General features: G+C 48.4%; 1 protein-coding gene across 1 annotated transcript in view; it reads right to left on the bottom strand.

Moving 5' to 3' along the window:
* IQCA1 (IQ motif containing with AAA domain 1) overlaps positions 1-22,409 on the bottom strand; it is a 1,010,495-nt gene that overhangs the window by 685,544 nt on the left and 302,542 nt on the right. Inside the window, exon 6 of the mRNA XM_069615989.1 lies at positions 21,302-21,507. Coding sequence (XP_069472090.1) covers positions 21,302-21,507 — 206 coding nt within the window. The remainder of the gene's footprint in view (positions 1-21,301; positions 21,508-22,409) is intronic.

The raw sequence follows: 22,409 nt of genomic DNA, 5'->3' as shown, positions 1-22,409 counted from the left end.
GGAATCTGTCCAGCACTGCCCAATTTGTCAAGCTACTGGCAAGTGAGGTGGTGCCAAAAAGGCCTCCTTAATTCACTACCTGTGGTTGAGCGGCCTTTCAAGAGAATAGGCATGGACATTGTGGGATCTTTGAATACTCAAACCAGCACAGGCAGCAGATACATCTTGTTGGTGGTAGACCATGCCACAAGGTACCCTGAGGCTGTGCCTCTGAGGAGCATCAAAGCCCCTGTGGTTTCGAAGGCTCTGATTGGGATATTCTCCCTTGTTGGAATCCCCAAGGAAGTCATTTCTGATAGGGGATCAAACTTCCTATCAGCGTATATGAAGGCTACGTGGGAAGAATGTGCAGTCACTTACCGTTTCTCTACATCCTTCCATCCACAAACAAATGGGCTTGTTGAGCTTGTTTGTTGAGCGGTTCAACAAGACCATGAAAGGCATGATAGTGGGCTTGGAAGAGCACCTGAAAAGAAAATGGTGTATTCTCCTACCATGCCTTTTGTGCGCCTACAGGGAGGTACCACAGAACAGATTAGGGTTTAGCCCCTTTGAGTTTCTGTTTGGACACCCTGTACAAGGTCCCCTCAGTATAGTGAAGATGGTTGGGAGGGCAACCCCTCATCCCGTATATGAGATGTGGTCGACTATGTACTTGGCCTTCGGTCTAGAATGGCAAAGTACATGGAACAGTCAATGAGAAACCTAAAGGCCAATAAGGAGCTGATGAAACACTGGCACGACCAGAAGGCCACACTGACAGTCTATTCTGGGGATTATGGAGCCTGTCAAACCCAGTACCCATCAGGACAAGTGGACTGGGTCTTACTGTGTGCTGGAAAAAGTCAGTGATTTAAATTATCTAATTGACTTGTAAGGACCTAAACAGATGTGCAGAGTCTTTCACGTCAACTGGCTAAATCCCCACTGTAGCCGGATTGACTTGGTGATGGCATTAGTGACTGATGGAGAGACAGAGGAGGAGAGCGATCCCCTCCCAGACCTCCTGCACACTGGAACCACAGACAGGTCAGTTGAAGGTGTCAACCTTGCAACAGACCTGTCGGAACAGCAACAGACAGACTGTCGCCGGTTACTGGGACAGTTTGACGGTGTGTTTTCGTTGACTGCAGGCCGCTCAGATTGGTACACCTATGATGTGGACACAGGAGACAATAGGTCGGTGAAGAGTCGGATTCACCGAATGTCCGATAAGGTACGGGACACCATCAAGGAGGACGTTTCCAAGATGCTGTCCCTAGGAAAGATAGAGCCATCCCACAGCCCCTGGGCTAGCCCAGTGGCACCGGTTCCTAAAAAGACCAGTAGTGGGAAGACTGAAGTTTGCTTTTGTCTGGACTACAGGGGGCTCAATTCTGCCATGAAGACAGATGCTCACCCCATTCCTCAGGTAGATGAGCTCATTGACAAGCTCAGAGCTGCCATGTACACAAATGCCTTCGACCTCACAGCAGGGTATTGACAGGTCGGCTTGACAGATGGAGCGTGAGAGGTCAGCATTCTCAACCCCAGAAGGAGATTATCAGTTCACTTTGATGCCCTTCGGATTGAAGAATGCCCCAGCCATTTTTAAGCGGATGGTTAACCAGGTTTTGTCTGGTCTGGAAAATGTCAGAGTTGCCTATTTAGACGATATTGATGTCTTCAGCTACACCTGGAGGGATCAGTTATCCCACATGAAACAAGTGCCTCAGGCGCTGAAGAATGCAGGTCTGACTATCAAGGCCACGAAGTGCCAAATAGCGCACTGCACAGTGGCTTATCTAGGCCATCGGGTCGGTGGGGGTAAGAAACAACCTCTCAAATCAAAGGTACAGGATGTGAAGGATTGGGACATCCGCACCACACAGACGCAGGTGAGAGCCTTACTAGGTTTCACTGGGTACTACCGGTTGTTCATCAAGGGGTATGCGACCATTGCATCCCCCTGAATAATGCATCATCCAAGAAGATGCCAAAGAAGGTAACTTGGAACCCCGCCTGTCAACTTTCTTTTCAGGATTTAAAGGATGGATTGTGCAGGGCCCCAAATCTGAAAGTGCCAGACAATGGTCAGGAGTTCATTATTAGATGCTTGTGATTTTGGGATTGCAGCAATGTTAGCACAGCTGATCTCTCAAGGGCTAGAGCAACCTGTCGCCTACATTACCAGACGACTAACAAAAAGGGAAAGGAACTGGGCTATCATTGAAAAAGAGGCTTAAGCCGGCGTGTGGGCCATAAAGAAGCTGAAACCCTACATCTTTGGTCACACCTTACGATGCAGACAGACCAGCGGCCCAGCTGGTACTTTCACCTTGATGATGAACCAGACCCTCAGTAAGGTGGTGGTTCACATGTTGAGGCTGGGGGATGTAAGGAATTCAACCATCCACACAGTGGGTGTGCGCTCGCCTGTTTTTTTTTTTTTTAATGAACTCTTCAATTAAATTGAATGATGGTAGCTCAACCTCCGGAAAATGTGAGGTGCTCATACACACACATTTTCCTATGCTCACCGCATGACATACACATAGACCTGTGTACTCTAAGTGCATTTTTAATTGGGATATGACAGGTGGAGTACATGATGCATCTCAGAAGGGGGAGAGCCAAAGCCTTCCACCTGCCATGGCCAGCCTAATTAACTATCAAAGGCTCCATGGATCCACCCTGTCCATTTGTATACCCTCTGCAGATTGTGGCAGCAATTAACATAATCAACATACTATAGAGTAGACTTCAAACAGACCCCACATGGGGCATGGCTGCAGAGGCTAAAACAAAGGATACAGGAAACCCCAACACGCCTTTCACATGCACTGTCTCAACCTGAAGCCAGTTCCCGCCCTAAAATATCAATGACAGTGAGCTGTCATGTCGTGTACATGTGTTTACAGTAGGCAACCCCCGCAAGGGTACCCCATTCAGAGGGTAAGAGTGTATGATTTGATGGAGACAGAAAGTCTGTTCTCGCCACAGCTTCAAGGGAGACCTGCCGCTTTAATCATGAATCACAGAGAGCTCAATTAACCAGAGAGAGCCATTGATCTACAACAGACAGGAAGATGGGTGGGACTTAGTATTACATGTGTTCACCTTTTCTTTTGCAAAGCACTCTGGTTATGACCTCATGCATACAGGAGATTGTTGGTGGGAACCCAGGATTGGTTAATTACGGTAGGCTTAGCTACACCAATCACTGTGGCTCATTTGGCTTTAAAAGAGGGCTGAGCCCCGCTTTTGGGGAGATCATCTGAAGCCTTCCCAAAGAGTAACAAGAAGAACTCATGTGGACCCTGGCTGAAGGTACAGCCTGCCTTACAGCTTCCGCCAGTGAAGGAAGGCCAGGATTTCCAAAGAGGGAAACAAGAACCCTCCCCTAAACATCTTACTGGGAACAGAGGGGTATACTGAATCCAGAGACCCCTCCAGCAGCTCCATAACTGGTACCCAGCCAGCACACAGCATGCCCTGCTAGGCTCTGCAGAAAGCTTGCTAGGTGGGAAGTGTCAAAGAACCAAACCGAGGACAAGGCTGGTGTCTGCAACACTCTCCTCAGCTTTGGGCCGTCCAACTTAAAGGACGACACAAGCCCAGTGAAGAAGCTAGGAGGAGTGCATCGACAAGCATCTACCGATGTCTGCCTTAAAGGACATTTTCGAGCCAGCGAGCCCCTCGAGCTGCAACCAGCTGCACCACTGACTGGTGTCACGCCGCAGTCGCAAACGTCACCCGAGATGCCTCGACCAGTGCTTCAGACCCGCCAGTCAGCACTGAGACAACGATTCCTGACACTGAGACACTGTGTAGGGCAGCCTGCAGCCGTCCGTCCAGCCTTGCTCACAGAATTGCCTGCTGCCTGATACCCACAGCTGTCTCACATCTTGAACTCTGTTGCAGTATCTGCAAAGCACCCTGAAACCAACTCGACCCTGTTGAGCACCAACAACATCTACATGCACAAGGTACATTGTGGTTCTGTCCCCCTTGTACTTCTCTGAAGGCCCCTAGTGACATTTTACAACCCATTGCTCCCTTTGTGCTGAAACCAAGTATCCTTGAACTATTGTGATTAATTGTATTTTCGCTGTGCTGCAACTAACCTATGCTCCATGACCTTGCAGAGATAAGCCTGCCATTCCATCAATGTTACCAACATTGGACAAGGAGGTTTATAATTTGCTTGTGTTTCCAATCTGTTCGGATCCCTTCTGGTGTGCTAGAGGTGTGGGGCTGATTGATCGTTTAGAAACCGATATTCATCCCTGGAACAATGGTGCCCCAGAAGTTGATTCGTCACAACTTGAAAACTTCCCTCTTCTCACATAAAGAAAGCTGTGCTCCTGACAGCAGACTCCTCCTCATCGCACTAGCGCCAATACCCATGCGGAATGACCAGCAGCCTCCAGAACTCTCTGTCGCCTCCCCCATCCAAAAGGAGAGCCCCCTGGTGCATGGCTATCGTGCGTGCGAGCCTGCCCGCTGTCCTACAATGCACGTCCTGTACAGAACCCTTGGACGCACCAAACAAGATTACCACTTATCTTACTCAACAGCAGGGCCAACTGGACAAAAACAGTGCTGATTCCATGAGCCCGCTGTCGTCATGAGGCGCTACGGCCCGTTGCCAGGGAGAAGAGGAGGCGCTGCACAGAGAACACGTCTTTCCAATGCACAACTGCTCCATCGTTTAGGAAGCTACTTGTGCGACCTCTTTAAAGTTAAAATAACAGAAGTAGCAAGAACACAAGGGCGCCATTGAAATTGTGCTCTGCCTTGCTGCCCCGATCAGTGGCAGCTCCTCTTCCAGAGGCAAAAAAGCGAACGTTGCTCTCTGTATTATCTGACATAGGCACACACGCCGATATTACTGGAAGCCTTTGAACTGCCTTACTGATGTACAGTAAAATGGTGGGTCCCCCCCCCACCCCTCCGAAAAAAAGGACTAATAAGTTGACAGACACGTAACTATTTGAGAGGCGTATATGGAAGACAAAGAAAAAAAATATATATATATGCTAGAAGTATAGGAGGGATGGTGAATAGCTGTGTGCCTTTGCATGCAAACACCCTCCCGATGTCTCAAATTGAATACCACTAGTATGGATACTAATGCTGATCATTGTAATAATAATAATAATTTAGCATTTATATAGCGTTATGAACCCTCAGGTATGTGTGGTACTCATTTATCGAGCTCGGAAGGATGAAAGGCTGAGTTTGGCCCTGCCGGGATTCGAACCTGCGTGAGCAGGCTCTGCGTTCTGCACAGGTGTCAAAACGAGCGCTCTACTCGCTGTGCCACTTGACTGGCTGGCAGTAATACCTGTTTCCTGGTCCTCTGGCCAGGTGACATAAGACCACTACAGTGGTGACGGGCGCAGTATAAATATTGGATAACATATATATACAAGATATGTTCTGGCTATGTATTAAATGCTCCTTGATCCATGTAAACCGGATATCAGAATGCAGGGTTTTGAGATATCGACCATGTCTCAGGAGGAGCAATAAACGTGTCTGTGCATGGGTTTGCCACGGCCAGTGCTTTCTTTAAGTGTGCGTTCCCCCGTGCAAATGTGGATCCCTCATGATAGGCGGGGCCCAGAGGTCTTCCTTACACTTAACTGCCTGCCCCTGTTGCCTGTCCACTGGCGCCTGCTTCCTGGAGACTCCAGGAGATTAGGAATGACGCCACCTGCGTGGGGTTCAGTGCAGCTGCAGTGCATCCAGACAAAGAAAACAATGCCCCTGCCGAATGGCTGAGTCACTTGCAGCCATTGTCGCAGCACTCTAATAAGCCCCTCAGCCCAGTTGCTCTCTGTCTGTGCTAATTGCCTGAGAACCTACCGCCTTCATGGACATTCTTCTACTGGTTGCTCTGCCATTTGATGCACAATTTGGACTCTCCTCCTAAAAGCCTTATCGTAATCTCTGCTCTGCCTCCTCAACTCCCCTTGTGGCACTTCGCCCTCCCTGGGCTTCCTCTCGTGTCTGCTCTTTCACCCGTCTTGCTCCACTTTCATGGAATTCTCTTCCCCCGGACATCGGAGGAACTGTGCACACCTTGCTCCTCACCTCCGAGTTACCCTCTTAACCTACCTCCCATCTGCCTTCCAGCTAACAAGGTTCCCTCGTCTCTAACCTGTCTCTGTCCCTCACTTCCTCTGCCTCCACTCTAGCACGTCATCCATCATGGTCACATCCCTAACACAGCTTGCCGTACTGCCTACCGGCACATAAAAACATCTAATGTTGACTGCCCTTAATCTATGTCGGTCCACCCATGTATTGTCCCCGGGGACTGTTCCATTTACTACTCCCCTCCACAACCTGGTCAGAATGTCCCTCAACCTCACCCCATTGTAAGAAGTTCACTGCTTCCCATCAAATCTGATATCTTATCTGTTGTACGTTCTTTTGGAATCAAAAGAGCATTTTTCATCCCTGTATATAAATATAAATAAATAAAATCTACATACAAATTCTGCATAGTGTTTCTATATGTTGTATTGGGAAATCATGAATATTCACGACTACAAAGATATGAAAAGATCAAAGTGCCAAATGGGCCCCATCACGATCAAGCCCGAACAACAACAAACAGAACATAGCTGAAAGATATGTTGCACACTGTCCAAGGTTGCAAAGAATGTAATGCCAATCATTTCAATCGGGCCACTACATATATGTATACATGTGCATGGATGAGAGGACTGACATTCAGTTTTTACATGGGGGTGTTTGTGACTGTTTTAGGATTACATTTGGAATTTGAAACCTAGTTTCAGCTCTTGTAATCCTGGCTTACCTGCACCAACACACCTGTGTGATCCTGGGCATAAAACAGTGACCACTATGCGAATCATTTACTGTATCAACATTATTGGGCCCTTTTACTTTGCCATTTAGAGATGGCTCAGTTTGCTATGGGCACGTCCCTTACAGAGCCATGCGTCTATTCCGAAAGCTGAATGTGCATTGACGCTTGCTCTAAACTCTGAAGACGGTGCACTGAATCGCCTTGCTCATATCATTTCAGCATTACGCTTAACAAAATACATACTCAATTCTCAATATCATTAGTCTGAGCCCCTCGTGATTAGTTCACTGCTCTGTAATGGCACCTTAGGGAGCTCCCCTCCGTTTTGATTTCACTTGAAACACCTTGGATTTGTTTTGGAGGTGTGAGCATGTAATAGAGTTTGTAGCTATCCACTTTGTCATTGTGAGTTTGAAAGCAAGGTCGGAGAATGAGCTCTACGTGTATAACATGTTGTCTACCGGTGGCTAGGATCTGCCTTTTGCTCTGTGCTCTGTGCCACCTTGCACTGTCCTTCCTTCATCTGCCTCTGGGGACATGAGTGCTCATGGGATTGCACAACGATCATAAGTGGCGGGGTGGCGGTCCATGAACCATGTATTCTTTAGGGTCCACCTGTTGATAATACTGTTTTCAGAATGGATACAGAGGGCCTCATTCTAAGTCTGGAGGAACAGAAATAAGGGTGCAGGTAGCAACGTACCAGCACACTTTCTGGACCGCCAGACTACAACTATGCCTGCAGGGGCATTGATCCCAGCAGGTCTGACCTGCCTGGGGTAGCGGCCCTTCCAGGCATCGTTTTCACGAAGCACCGGCACTGTTAGCAGCGGTGCCGCTGCTTCCATGTACCCATTCCCGTATAGGACTCCATGGGAATGGGGACTAACACTTTCCGCGGCCTGACATTTCGGCTGCTGGTGGCACCGGCATTTTAGGCGGAGGAAATGTGTTACAAGTTCGGCGGCAACCCGTTGGTAGCACCGGCAGGTTACCGCCAAATTCGTAATGAGGCCCTCTAGAGTCTTTACTTGTTCTTTCTAATCTGCCTGCAGAGCAGAAGAGTGGCCTTTCGAAGCAGTCACTTTCACGTAGCTACTTGGGTCCTTGGGGTAATTCTATAGATGGAACAGTGTATACTGTTGTTGCAAGACTAAGAGGACTTTTAGAGGTTCCTTTTATCCCATAATAATGTTGGCCTTGGGGTGGGATTTTGCCGACTAAGTGCTGTGGAAGCAGGAAAGACTCCCTGTAGAAGACTCCTTCAGGACAATTGCATGGAATGATTTCAAGAGCAGGCAAGTAGACTCCAGAGTTACAGAGTCTTAAGTGTGGTTTCCTAGGTTATTGGCAGGCAGCAGGTCGAATCAGCAACAGTAAAGAGACCTGGGCGGTGGTCTTGAAGGCCATGCATCATTTTCTTTGGTTTTCTGGTGGCTCTTGCAGCAGCTGCATTGCCACTATGATGGCTGACAGCTGGTGGTGCTGCACCTGTTCTGGACCGGAGCTGCTGTCCCTTTTGACGAAGGTCAAAGAAACCGTTTTATTCGCATGCATGGCTGGCAGCATGGTTGGCAAAAATCTCGGTTTCAACTAAGGGGCTCATTCTAAGCGAGCTGGTATTCCCATGGAAAGAGCCGTGCCCATGACCAGCTCTGTGGCAATGGCCTTCTCTGAAGGGTTTTGATTGTTTACTGATGGAGGCAAAACGTAACACGGCCACCCAGGTGAATCCCGGGGTCTGCGCCTTTTTCTGCTCGACCCGTACACCAGTACCAGTGCCCTCCGCCACGCACGTGGATGGTGGCCAGCAATATGAACGCCTAGGGATGCCACTTCCTTTGAACATATGTAGAAAGCGGGAGTAGACCCACAGGTGATCAAGCCTCTCCACATGCATCAACATTAGATATGGGCAGAGGCACTGGAGGTTTTCCTAGACAGAGCGGGAAACATGAGGAGCCCACTCTGTGCCCAGCTCCACCCAGGAAATCTAACAAAAAATAGCACAAGTGGTAAAAAAAACAGGTTGCAAGCTTCTTCCTGCCTATATATGTTATTTTTAACATCAGTACCATTTAGCGCCTCAGCTAAAATGATGTTGCAAGAAGAAAATACTTCTAAGCTTTAAACATGAGAAATCCCATAGGGACATGTTTCCTGCAGTGAAATGGAAGGACCAATTGCGACGGTCCGTATTAGGTTCCAGCCAATGGGCCCACACATCCCAACGCCATCTACGGATACGCCAATGACGTCAACCTCTCAGAAGGCATCGATTATTCAACTAGAGAGTGCCTTTGCAGTCAATGGGCACGTGGCATGCCACAACCGAAGGTACTTTCTCAAAGAAACTCATGTAGAGCAGCATTTCCTGTTATTGACAACTGTGCATCATTTTATCTGCCCTGGGAAAGCCCCAACTTGTGGCAATTCCTAAACTGATCTCTGGCTCACAGCTCAGCCAGGGCCCTCTCCTCTAAGCACATTAATACGTTTTTGCCTGGAGGGACTGAAACGCCCAGATGAAATGGCTCTTGCATGTTTGCACGACATGTTTATAGTTGCACATAAATATCATGTCCTTTAGTCTCCCTTCTAGGCTCTTGTTTTAAAAAAACTATTCTTGTTTCCAATATTGAGTTATTGCTTATTTGAGACCTCCTAACATTGAGGCTCATTTTCCAGACCGTGAGCGTGAATGGAAGTGTTAAAGACAGACGCAAATTTGTTAAGCCTGTCCTAACAGTCCATTCATGCTCTGGGGTTTTTGCTGGATTTTGAAGACTCGGGGTTGGGGGTGTAACAGGAGCTATGTTTCCGCTTTCCTTCTCCCCTCTGTCTTCAAAAAACACTTTGTTTTCCATGCTCGCGTAAAAACCAACAGACTCCTATGGAATCCGCCTGCTTTTTACACCAGCAATAAGCAGGCACATTTCATAGGAATGTAATTGTAAACTTTCCCTGACATGCGTTACCGGCAGGGGGCGTTTACTGTTTTTGTACTATGCAAGTTCTGCCACCATTTTACTCTGCAGTGCAATGATGAAAATCACCTTAAGGGGACCTGTTTGCACTTAAGTGCAAATGTAAGTGGTCCCCTAAGGCATGTTTTGTCACTCATGACACCTTTATTTCGATATTAAAGATACCATAAAAGCGGCAAACATAATAGAATCACAATTTAAAATAGGCTCAACCAAGGGTGAAAGCTAAAATAAAACAATGATTCAATATACCTGTGACATCATTAATTAATTGCACATGGAATACTTAGTCACAAAGCAATATATAAATCAAAGCTACCATCATGTAAAAAAACCATACATAAAACAACAACAGGATCATGTCGAGGGATCCGTTTGTGTATACACATAACGTGCTTAATCACAACATGATAAGTGAAACACCACAGCAATTGTCATAGTCCGAGATTTTCTGCTTTGATGGTGCCCTCCCATGAAAAACCGGAACACCTAGCCCTGTGTTACCCGCATTTCAAGAACGTCACACGATGCTACAGATCATTAAAAAAAACAGGCTCGGAGAAGCCCTCTACCTGCTTGCATGAGCAGTGACATTTTGGATTGATTTCTTAGATGGAGCGGAAGCCCAGCGGGACGGAAGGGGAGGCCCAGCGGGACGGAAGGGGAGGCCCAGCGCGACAGAAGGGGAGGCCCACCGGGACGGAAGGGGAGGCCCAGTGCGACAGAAGGGGAGGCCCAGCGGGACGGAAGGGGAGGCCCAGCGCGACAGAAGGGGAGGCCCAGCGCGACAGAAGGGGAGGCCCACCGGGACGGAAGGGGAGGCCCAGCGCGACAGAAGGGGAGGCCCAGCGGGACGGAAGGGGAGGCCCAGCGCGACAGAAGGGGAGGCCCAGCGCGACAGAAGGGGAGGCCCAGCGCGACAGAAGGGGAGGCCCAGCGAGACGGAAGGGGAGGCCCAGTGCGACAGAAGGGGAGGCCCAGCGCGATGGAAGGGGAGGCACAGCGCGACAGAAGGGGAGGCCCAGCGCGACAGAAGGGGAGGCCTACCGGGACGGAAGGGGAGGCCCAGCGCGACAGAAGGGGAGGCCCAGCGGGACGGAAGGGGAGGCCCAGCGCGACAGAAGGGGAGGCCCAGCGCGACAGAAGGGGAGGCCCAGCGCGACAGAAGGGGAGGCCCAGCGAGACGGAAGGGGAGGCCCAGTGCGACGGAAGGGGAGGCACAGCGCGATGGAAGGGGAGGCACAGCGCGACAGAAGGGGAGGCCCAGCGCGACAGAAGGGGAGGCTTAGCGGGACGGAAGGGGAGGCTCAGCGCGACATAAGGGGAGGCCCAGCGCGACAGAAGGGGAGGCCCAGCGCGACAGAAGGGGAGGCCCAGCGCGACGGAAGGGGAGGCACAGCGCGACGGAAGGGGAGGCACAGCGCGACGGAAGGGGAGGCACAGCGCGACAGAAGGGGAGGCCCAGCGGGACGGAAGGGGAGGCCCAGCGCGACAGAAGGGGAGGCCCAGCGCGACAGAAGGGGAGGCCCAGTGCGACAGAAGGGGAGGCCCACCGGGACGGAAGGGGAGGCCCAGCGCGACAGAAGGGGAGGCCCAGCGGGACGGAAGGGGAGGCCCAGCGCGACAGAAGGAGAGGCCCAGCGCGACAGAAGGGGAGGCCCAGCGCGACAGAAGGGGAGGCACAGCGCGACGGAAGGGGAGGCACAGCGCGACGGAAGGGGAGGCCTCGCGCATAACATCCATACATTTCCCTAAAACCCTAGGCATCTTCATCCACATGTGATTTTTGTTGTGGGGAAGAGAGGCTTGAATCCTCATGGATTGACCCTCCTCTTAGGAGTTATAAACAGCATCCAGATGCCATAGTGATTCACTGTAATGCAGGCCACCCTGCACGTACATAGCACCTGGCATTGCTGCTCAGTTATTGGTTGCAATGTAAAAAAGGCACAGGAAAACCCAGATTCTTCTGACTTGTGTACAACCTGATTAGTAAAGGATTAAAATCCCTCAGAAAGTGCCATGTACGCAGTCACAGGCATGACCCTTTCTGTGGGATTATTCCCCACAATTATTTGTTTTAAAACTTTTATTTTATTTTTTAAAGCACGGACCTAGCTCAAGAGCAGCATAGCGCTGTACAGGGTGTGGATAGCCGGCAGTTGGGCTGGCATTTTAGCGAAGTACTGTGAGGTCTGTGCGTCAGTATGTGCATCCATTGGAATTAGTCCTTGGTTATGTGCTTTTGAAGAGCCATGTTTTCAGAGATTTGCAAAATTGGAGAAGTGTGGGGCCATTCCGAGCCTACACTGGGATCGAGTTCCAGAGGGTCGGTGCATGACAAGAGAAGGATTGTTTGTGGGTTCTCCCGTTGCTGACAAGTTGTGATTCAAGCCGGTTGGTCGATTTGCTGTGCGAGGAGTGTGTGCCACCAGATATGTGGAGCTTACCCACCAGGTACGCTGGTGTGCTTCTCAGGACTGCTTTGAAGATGATACATGCAGTCTTGAAGAGTATCCTGGCCTGGAGTGGAAGCCAATGTATTTTGCAAAGGATAGGGGTAATTTGGTCAAATTTCCATGCTCCCGTAAGCGTGGTAGAAGGGGTTGCTTTTCTTCTGCGATAATGGCACAGAATATGGGACTGGGTAAGATGTATTGTCATTTGGGGCTTGCCAGTGGTGTCAGCTGCTACCTCTGGCTCCTGTTTTGATACCTAGGCACTGCCCTGGTTACCCCTGGGTCAAAGGTTGAGGGGTGCCGTGTGAAGCACATCTTTTCAAGTATGGCAATTGTCCTAAAATAAAAAAATGCTGTCTCTTCTAAGTTACCTCCATAAATATAGAGCAAGGCATTGCTTGCAGGAACAAGGCAGCTGAATTTCACAGTCCTTGGGGCATTGGGGTTGCTGAATTAAAAGAAATATTATAACATCCTATTTAATCTCACAGTGAAATTCACGGGCTGTGCATTGCTCTCACGTTTATTGGAGATGTATTTCACCAGCGTGCCTCTCGTTGCAGTATTTGCAGTGCCTGTGCAGAGTCTAGAAACAATCCAACCCCACAGTCAGTGTTTTTTGGCAGAGAACCTCAGATAAACTGCCCCCCAGGGCCTCTTTTGGTTCCCAGTGCATTCCTGCCTTTGCCTGAAAAGAGACCAACAAAGCTACCGTGTCTGTGTGCATACTAAACTCAGACCAGGTGAACGTATGCATGCGGTCCTTAATGCCCTGGAATGGCACCCTCCATTACAGCTGCATCCACCACTGGTGAACTAGTAAAGGGCCCTGCTCTGTTCTCCGAACACTGCCATGACACGCTGCCCCTCTCTGGTTTGGAGAACGATCAGTGATTGTATAATTCACAACACTGTTCTGGGAGTAGTTTGCAGTGGTCCCGTGCACAGCTCTACTCTAGAGAACACGGTTGCGCAGCTTTGTTTTGGGTCGCACACTGCACTGCTGCAATGCACAGCTCTGTTCGGGCTGCAATCTGAAGTATCATGATGCGCACCTCTGTTCTAGCAACACTGCAGTGGTGTGTGGTTCCAACCACTCTAACATCAATGAAAAAGACCTGCAGTTTGTGTCCTTGATACATACTATCTTCATCATTTAGGTTCTGCCCCGGAAGCCTGCATCGAACACATTATTGAATGTTATTGGGCTGGTAATGCCGCAAACAGATGCATAAGATATGGGCTCATTAAAGGTTTCCTTGTATCCAGCCGGTACTACCGGTGGGATACTGGGAAGCTACCGTACCTTCTCCGCCACCTGATATCCCGGTGTTACTGGTATAGTCAGAGCGCTGGGGACGGTAGTACCGTTACCGGTGATTCCTGCATTTTACTACCGGTATGGGCCTGACCTGCCGGCAGGTCAGGCATGCCGGTAGATCACTGCCCCTACCGGCAGACTTGCAAATGGCTGGTCCGGAAATGTATGTGTACACATTGTCACCGGCACCTTATTTCCGGACCGGCCAACTTGTAATATTCTGTGCCTCTGTGGGTGGCTCCCATCTGGCATGCCCTTCTTCTCTCTGGGCCCTTGCAGTGCAGAATGATTTATCAATGAGGCTGCACTATTCCATGCGGGGCTGTGCTTTAGATATGATGGCTATGCCTGCCACACGAGGATGTACTTGACTTAAGACGGAAGTACATGGGCATGTCTGGACATGCTTGGCATAGAAAGCCAGCACATGGGCATGAGAGACTGTGTACCTTACTGATGATGCTTATTTCTGGCCTATGAAGCTCCAGCGGGTATCTGTAGCTGGTGCCTGTGTTACGTGTTTGAGGTTGCAGTTAGCACATACACGGTAGCACCTTGGCATGCAAGGTTGTATTTACCATGAGGCCAATACCTACCGTGCAAGGCAAAAACCGGCATGAGGCTGCAATAACTGGCCATCTAGTGCTTTACTGGCATGGGAAGACAATGCCCCCGGTCTGTGAGTACTGACCCTGGGGGTAGGGTGGCAGCTTGCCCCCGCACAGCACGCCACAATCCAGAATAACGAGCAATGTCTGAGTGGTCTGGGACTTTTTTCCCCTGCTACTGCCTAGTAAGACAGAGTATGCAGCTGGAAAAAAGTGTCCCGGCGCTCATTCTGGCGTCCTGGGCCGCAGTTTTCACGCTAGTCTTTGTTCAGTTTATGTTAATGGCTGCAGCCTCCACCCACTTACCATTGAAAGCCTTTGTTGAAGGGACCTGCTTACCTTCAAGGCTGTCCTGATGAGGACAAAATGCAAATGGCAAAATGCACCTTAGAAACAGCCTGTCAATTGCCTGTATAACCAATACTTTTTGTTCACACATTTGTTTTAGGCATAACTGTTCAGTCAACTGACACAGTGATGGGATACACAAAAGGGTTTGTTTTTTGCAGCTTGTCAAATGTTCTTACCATCATGCATAACAGCAAGATGTTATGCATGATGGAAGATTGTGACCTTCTCCATGTCCAGGTGACTTACACAATTTATTTTAATGTGTGTTTTGTGCTAAATGTACAGTGATGTGCAACAGAAGAATTTTAGACTTTCAATAATTTGCACTGTAGCTTCCCATTCAAGATGTGAAAATCAAGCCACAATGATATTCTTTTGCTTTAAGATGTTTCAATGAGGATTAACATATTGATAGGTCGCTTTGCTATGTGATTTGATTTTTTTTCAAGCAATTGCTATAAGAAACTATAACTGTAGTTTGTGAAAGCCAAAACCTAAATATTTGTACCAAGTGAAGCCTGAAAAATATGTAATCAAGTGCCCGAATTGCAGAGCAGGTTTAAATCTCAGCTTCCCGTTTAAAAATATAGTGTGCCTTCCTGGGCAAATAATGTTATATCAGTGTGACTTAACTACAAACATTGGTGTCCTTAGATGCGATTAAGTTCAAGCTAATGAAAAAGTTTCATTTACAATGGGGCAGATTTAATGATTTTAGGGACAAAATTGGGTCCCCACAGAGCCCTCGAATGGTGTGGCCCCTGACACCGTCACCTAGAATTGTGCTATTGTAGCACTGACTCTCCCTCCTCAGTCCCATAACACCTGCATTTTACAGGCAGATGTATAATCTCGCCACCCAATGGGTCCACCAGAGATTCTAGTAGAGGACTGAGTGCTGCAAAACCAAGTTCAATCTCCTCCCCTGCTCCTGCCAATCACCGAAGTTACTTGGGCCGTCCAGAGTGAGGCCCCCCAGGCGTATGAGGGAAACTCTTTGATTTGCCCCTTTATGTTTTGTTAGTGTGTGTTTGTATAGCACAACGTCTGCCATTTTCAGAGGCTCTTCGAGCTTCATGATGGGTGAGAGGAGGGGTGGTGGCAGGTGGAGCAGTGCAAGGTTGATTTGTTGCAATGTTACGTGTAGATCTGAAAATAAATGACTTTCTGTGGTGTGTACGTGTTAGAGGGTTGTGAGTCGTCTGGAGCGGTGGTTAATGAATGCCACACGAGGTGATTTGTGATTCTCCTTGAGCAGAATAGCTCCTAGGAGAATGTCTGGGACTTCTAGGCACAGGAACAGTGCTACAATAAGGCAATTCTAGGCGCGGCCTACGACATCTTAACAGAGGGTCACCACAGATGCCATTTTGGCCGTAAGATTTGAATATCAGCCAATTGCAAGGAAGGGCTGGTGCTGATGGCACTTCTCGTGGGGCACCCTACATTCTCGCAACGCCCCCCCCCCCCCTCCGCCTTGGTGCTGAGATATGATTGATAGGTTGGATGCAGGCATGTTTTCCCTCTCACTATTGGATCTGCACAATGCTGGCCATTACTTTGGTTGTCAGAGCAGGGTGTGCTATCTCAAGTTGAGTCTGACGTTTTGCTTAAGCCATTCTGCAGTATACATTCGATGTGGGATAGTGAAATGAAACCCCAGCCTTATTTCTGTTTTGCATTCCGCATGCCGCACTGCATCTCGATGTTGACATTTCATGTGGGCTGTGACATGCGTGTGCAAATACAAAAAAGCCTGCAGATCGTCATCAGTTTTGTTAGCATAAAGGCAACCCTTTTGCTGATCAGGATTGACGGGTAAAAGCATTGAACTTGATCAGTCGTTGACAATTGGGAGGAGGGCTGTCAAAGTAAGGCCTGGCCTGCCGTCCCTTACCTAAAGGCACAGCACTGCATACACAGAAGAGGGCTGATGTGTATGGAGAGATCTGAAGCAGACTCATGGATCTGACATACTCGCATAGGACTTGTAGTTTGTCTGGCCTATCTGTCTGCACTGTTGTAGTATAAATGTTTCAATACAAATGTGAATACAAGAAAAAGGATTACCAAGCTTAAACAGCAGTAGTGAGCTCAGAAACTGCCTCGGGCATTGAACACGCTATGCTCCGAATGATATCATTATCTACTTTGGAACCAAAGATTTGAACATGACAGCATGTTAGAACATTCCTGGGGTGGTCTGGCATGTAACCAGCAGTCCGGGAAGCATGAGACTGCAGCCTCGTTTTGAAGCATGTTCCTCGCCACACTCCTCCCCACTGTGGCACCGGATGGATGGAATGCGGCTGGAGATGGGCACTGTAGCATTAAGCAGTAGAATTAGCTAGGGGCGTCTAAACCAGGGTGTGAAGAGCACCACACCACATCATCAAGGGATGCCCAGGCCAGTGGGATTCCCAGGACGTCGACTAAGTGGGCGCCCTACGCCTTGGTGATCAGTTATCCACATTATGCCCACCTGTGGCCATCTGGCAATTGTCTGGGCGAGGATTGACCATGGGGTCACAAAGATACGATGTAAACCCTGAACATGGCGGTTCAGTATCCTAGGCAAGACACTCCACTTTGGGGTTGAGTTTTGGGGGAGTGTTGATGGTGGGGCAAGGATAGGATGAGTTGCTGTTTCCAGAGAGTCTCTTTAATGGATTAAGGGTTATGGCCTGTACTGGTATTAGATTTAGAGCATATCCATTGGGTATTTTTGAAGTAGATAGGTTGCAAGTGAGGGAGGGTGGCACAGCTTTGCTGTGCATGTATTATGGTGCCACCCATGGTGAATGGTCTTATACCCCATGCCCCCGCACCACTGCTAATGGAAGAACCCTCCTCCCAGGACAACCATGGATCAGCACTGGATAGAACCATCGACATTCCCCTCGTGTGCTTTTCTCACTTCCACATCTGTGTCCTCAGGACTGATAAGGCCACTGACCCGTGTGTGGTGTCCTCCCCATCTTTGCCAAACATTCTTGCACATCAGCAAACCGTGGAGGTGCTACACATTCACAGAAGACGCGCTTACTCAAGGCCACCAAATTACTAAATGTTTTCGACCCTTTGCTCCGATGGACGCCGCAGCGCAATCATTCATCTACCAAGATCTTCAGATGTGTCCAAGATCCCTCTTCAGATGTGTCCAAGATCCCTCTTCAGATGTGTCCAAGATCACTCTTCAAATGTGTCCAAGATCCCTCTTCAGATGTGTCCAAGATCACTCTTGAAATGTGTCCAAGATCCCTCTTCAGATGTCTCCAAGATCCCTCTTCAGATGTCTCCAAGATCACTCTTCAGATGTGTCCAAGATCACTCTTGAGATGTGTCCAAGATCCCTCTTCAGATGTGTCCAAGATCACTCTTCAGATGTCTCCAAGATCCCTCTTCAGATGTCTCCAAGATCCCTCTTCAGATGTGTCCAAGATCACTCTTCAGATGTGTCCAAGATCACTTTTAAAATGTGTCCAAGATCACTCTTCAGATGTGTCCAAGATCCCTCTTCAGATGTGTCCAAGATCACTCTTCAGATGTGTCCAAGATCACTCTTCAGATGTGTCCAAGATCACTCCTCAGATGTGTCCAAGATCCCTGTCCAAGATCACTCTTCAGATGTGTCCAAGATCACTCTTCAGATGTGTCCACTAGAAGCCGGCTTCATTGAATAAGGTTTACTCGGGATATTTATATTTTATGAAAATGGGGGACATTTTAACGGAGTACGAAGGCGAAAGACCGACTTAAAAGATGTACATATATTAAGATATCAGGAAAAAAGGAAATCACATTTAAGAATATATATGTACAATCAGTAATAACTCTGCATTGCACATTTCAGGACCCTGATGCAACAGGCCCATTTTTACAGCGTTTCTGTAGACTGTGATGTTAAGCGCATTCTTCTTGCAAAGACAAGTGGAGCAGAGAGTGACAGTTACATTAAAATGTAAGCGTGTAAAAATAATTGTTTTTTCCACTTGGGACATGCCCTTTACACCCACATTAGGTCGAACGATTAGAACATGAGATTACTGATAGGCGGCTCTCGGATGGCAGAGTGGCAGGCGGTGACCCTTGATGATTGGCTTTGTACCATGTAATCCAGGGAGGCTGGGGATCACAGTGAAATAGCCATCAAGAGATTCTTTTGTTTGTACAGTGATAAATGAATCTGCAACTTCTCAAACAAGATTCATTCAAAATGCTCATGCCTGATACTGAATTCTCTCACAATCCATGTGACTTGCCCTAGCAAGGTACTTATCGCAGTGTACCTTACTGTGGGGTTACAGCTGGGCAGGGCCCTGCCTCAAAGTTACAATATGTACACATCACACAAAACAAGCATTTACAAAGCCAATCGTGTTGGCTTCTGTGTACGCATTGGATAGGTATTTGGCAGGCACTGCTATGACGGTAGTGCCTGGCCATAATATGGCAAAAGCTGGAATAATGCCCCCGTGTCCATATTTACAGCTCCTAGCATAGTGTTAGGCCGGGGTACTAATGGTTATTATTGGTGGGTTTTTTCGGTTTCGAGCTGTGTCACGTTTCATAGCCGAACCAAAAAAAATAAAAAGAAATGCTCTCCTAAGACTATTAAAGGTAGTCCTGTGGTTATCCCTTTTCGAGCAGTCATAGTAAACAATAAAAATGGCCACCATGGTACAGGAGAAGAGACTACAAGTAGACCCTTCTTCCTTTCCATGGCAACCATTAAAAACCATGTAAATAAAAGTAAACAAATAAATGGCAACCATGGAAGGGACTAGTCCCTTCTCCCTTTCCATAGCAGCCACATGTAAAATGGATGGGTGCATGCATGAGCGTCTCTGGGCTTACCGTTTGCTAATGCTCGAATCGCACCAATCGGTCTGCAGCTTTCTGGATTCTAGCATTGTTTAATGTGCACTGCTGGAGTTTAACACATGAGAGCAAAAATTTTCGTGTCTGCTTATTTTAAAGCACACAACTGAAACGCTTTCAGATGCATTGAATGAAATTACTTTTGTTAGTTTTCTGTAACATGAAGCTCCATATTACTTTAGCCACCAAATGATCCAAACAGATTCTACGCTGATCAAATGCATCAGCAACTGCAAGACCTCTTATATTAATTAGAAATGAGGCCAGGCATTAAAGAGGATACCAGTATATGGCCACGTATTATAAGCTAGAGAAACTCCCGTCCTGTATGTATAAAAGGATATTGCACGTTTCGTCGGAGCTCCGTGACCTTATAAAGGAATTCAGCGTTCTGCCCCGTTGCTCTATTTGGTCATGGAACTCCTTGGTGACTTCAGCTTGCAATGTTCTTATAAGGTACTGTAGGAGGTACTTTATACCATGTAATATGTTCAGGCTTTTAAATGAATATTGCAGGAATCCCTCTTATTCTATGTAACGTTAAGACTCACGTTCAAGGGAAGGCTTGTCCGATAATAGTACGCCAGCTCAAGCTTTTGTAGAACCGGCTGTAGTGTGGGTCTCAGCGAGGTTTCCGGGCTATTACAGGCAGAGCCAACCTTAATGTGTGGCTTCACGCTTTAAGTACACAGAAATGGAGAACGGGGTGCAAATAGCGTGATGTCAGACCCAAAGGAGTTTTCCTTTGAAAAAAGGGTGCACACAGCCATGTGCCCTTTCGTCAAAGAGAAACACACACTGATCCATCATGGCCTCCACGGTTACATGAATGGGGTGCATGCACTTTCTACGGCAAAGTGAGGAAGGTGAGGGCACCAGGAAAGTTGGGGAATGGGGAAGCAGGTTCAAGACAATGGGGAGAAAGTTAGAGAGCCCGGCTCATGGATGATAAGCATCCAGCTCCCTATTCCACGCCGCGTTGGAGGAAGGTGATTGGCTGGCTCTCACATGCCAGGTGCTAATGATTATTAAAGATCACAGTTACAGTGCGGAGCGCACATTGTCATAATGCCAAAAGCAGACCAGTAGACAGATACAACCATGTCTTATGTATGCATGCCTGATATAGCTCCCCGTAACATGCGGAAAGGCTTTACCAGACTGTACATTCTGCATATTCTGTGTATCAAGCACTCACTGTAACTGGCGCCTAGATGCCTCTGGGTTTTGTGCGCTGTAAATAAATGCTAAATAAATAAAATACATTTCAGTGCACTTGGAAAACCTGAAACACCCCATAGATCTTCTTTCACTTTAGGATAACAAAGGACTCCTTTCGGTAGAACGTGTGCGCACCTATCGACATGTTGCCCACCTGCATCCTCTCAAATTGAGCTTCCGCCCTCGCCCTTTAGCCAGCAGCAGGAAGCTCCTGTGGAACAAAGGCGCTCCACATTGGAGTACCACAAAAACTGCATAATGTGGTGAGTGGGCCCTGAGATTCCTGCCGTATGAGGCTTACAACAGTTCTTGGGCGAATATGGGGGCTTCTGAATAGATTGGGCCCTTGCTCCGCTGGGGGCTAAAGGGGTGTCTGTTTAAACTCTGGTGCATTAGAGATTTGTGATACTCATGCCCATCGTCATTCTGTTTGCCAGGCTGCTGCGGCGGCGCACCTGGCACAATCTCCCGATAATTGCGGCGGAGTACAGCAGTTACACCGAGCTGCTTCACATTACACATTAGTTATTGCAGTTCAGGGAATGGTCATCCCTAAAGCAGTGCACTTGCTCTCCCTATTGGGATCCACCCAACGGATGAACCATTCCCCCATTGCAGACCGCCCCATGCCATGCCCGGCACCTTACCTGCACTCGATGAACCACTGGCGGATCTGCTCCTGCAGCGTCTCCTTGATGTCTGGGCCTTCCAGCTCCCTCAGGTTATCCTTGACCTGGACCAGAGCCTGCTGGTAATCTACCTCGTGCTCCTCCTGCAGGCCCCACCGCAGAGAGCTGGTCTTCTCTGCACGCTTCTGTGTGGCCGTCACCTTCTGGAAATGAGGTGGCGGGACCTGCCAAACCAAGGAACAACTTAGATAGGCACCAGAAGACATCATCACAGCAGAAGAGCCACGAGAACTGAGCTACAGGCTCTGGTGGGGTCACTTACAGCCAAGAAGTCAAGGAAGAAAGCTCAGACCAGAATTAGGATTAAAAGGCTCTGTCATTCCAGTGTTTAGTATGAAAATGGTAGGAATACAATCTTACAACATGCTTGCTGCAACTAATACGTCATAAAAATGCTTGAGTGTACACTTCTAAACCACAGGTGATTCGAAACGGCGGCATTGTAACCTTTTCAGCTATGCTTATCCAGTAGGAGGGAGGCCCAAAGATATGCAAATGTGCCAGACCCTCCCGCATAAAAGATCAGTCTGCACCAAACTGCTGCACCACACCATTCTGGCATGGAATAAGCAGAATCAATCAAGGAAGTGCTAGCTTTGGTGTTCACAGTGGCCTTCAAGCGTGAGCACAACCAATTCCATTGCATCTCTACTCATTGATTTCACACCCTCAATGAGGTATGCAGGCCAAGATTGGGCCCTGTTGCTTGCTGTGGCTCAGGCCTCAAGCTCCACCTCACTGATGATGGTCAAAGAAGCACAACCACATATATAATAGCAAATAACATTGTTCAATGCAATGGTTTAAGTTATGCTCTTATGCTTTTATACAGTGCCATAACACCAATGCCGTAATTTTCGGCACCCATATGGGGATAGCCAGAACTTAGCTTGCTAGAAGGGAGCAAGAGTTAGACTATAACACATCAGCGCTCCTTGGAGAACCACCTCCTACCCGCCCGCACTTTCCCCCAGAGGGTGCTTGATTTACTTGGACAGGTGAGGCATTTCATGATGGCCACCCCGTGCGGGCGGCAACACCAGCTGATTTGAGCTGGCCTCGTGAC

This window comes from Ambystoma mexicanum, chromosome 9, assembly GCF_040938575.1.
Source record: "Ambystoma mexicanum isolate Mex_15411 chromosome 9, UKY_AmexF1_1, whole genome shotgun sequence".
Lineage (NCBI taxonomy): Eukaryota > Metazoa > Chordata > Amphibia > Caudata > Ambystomatidae > Ambystoma > Ambystoma mexicanum.
This window is presented reverse-complemented; position numbering and strand designations above follow the sequence as displayed.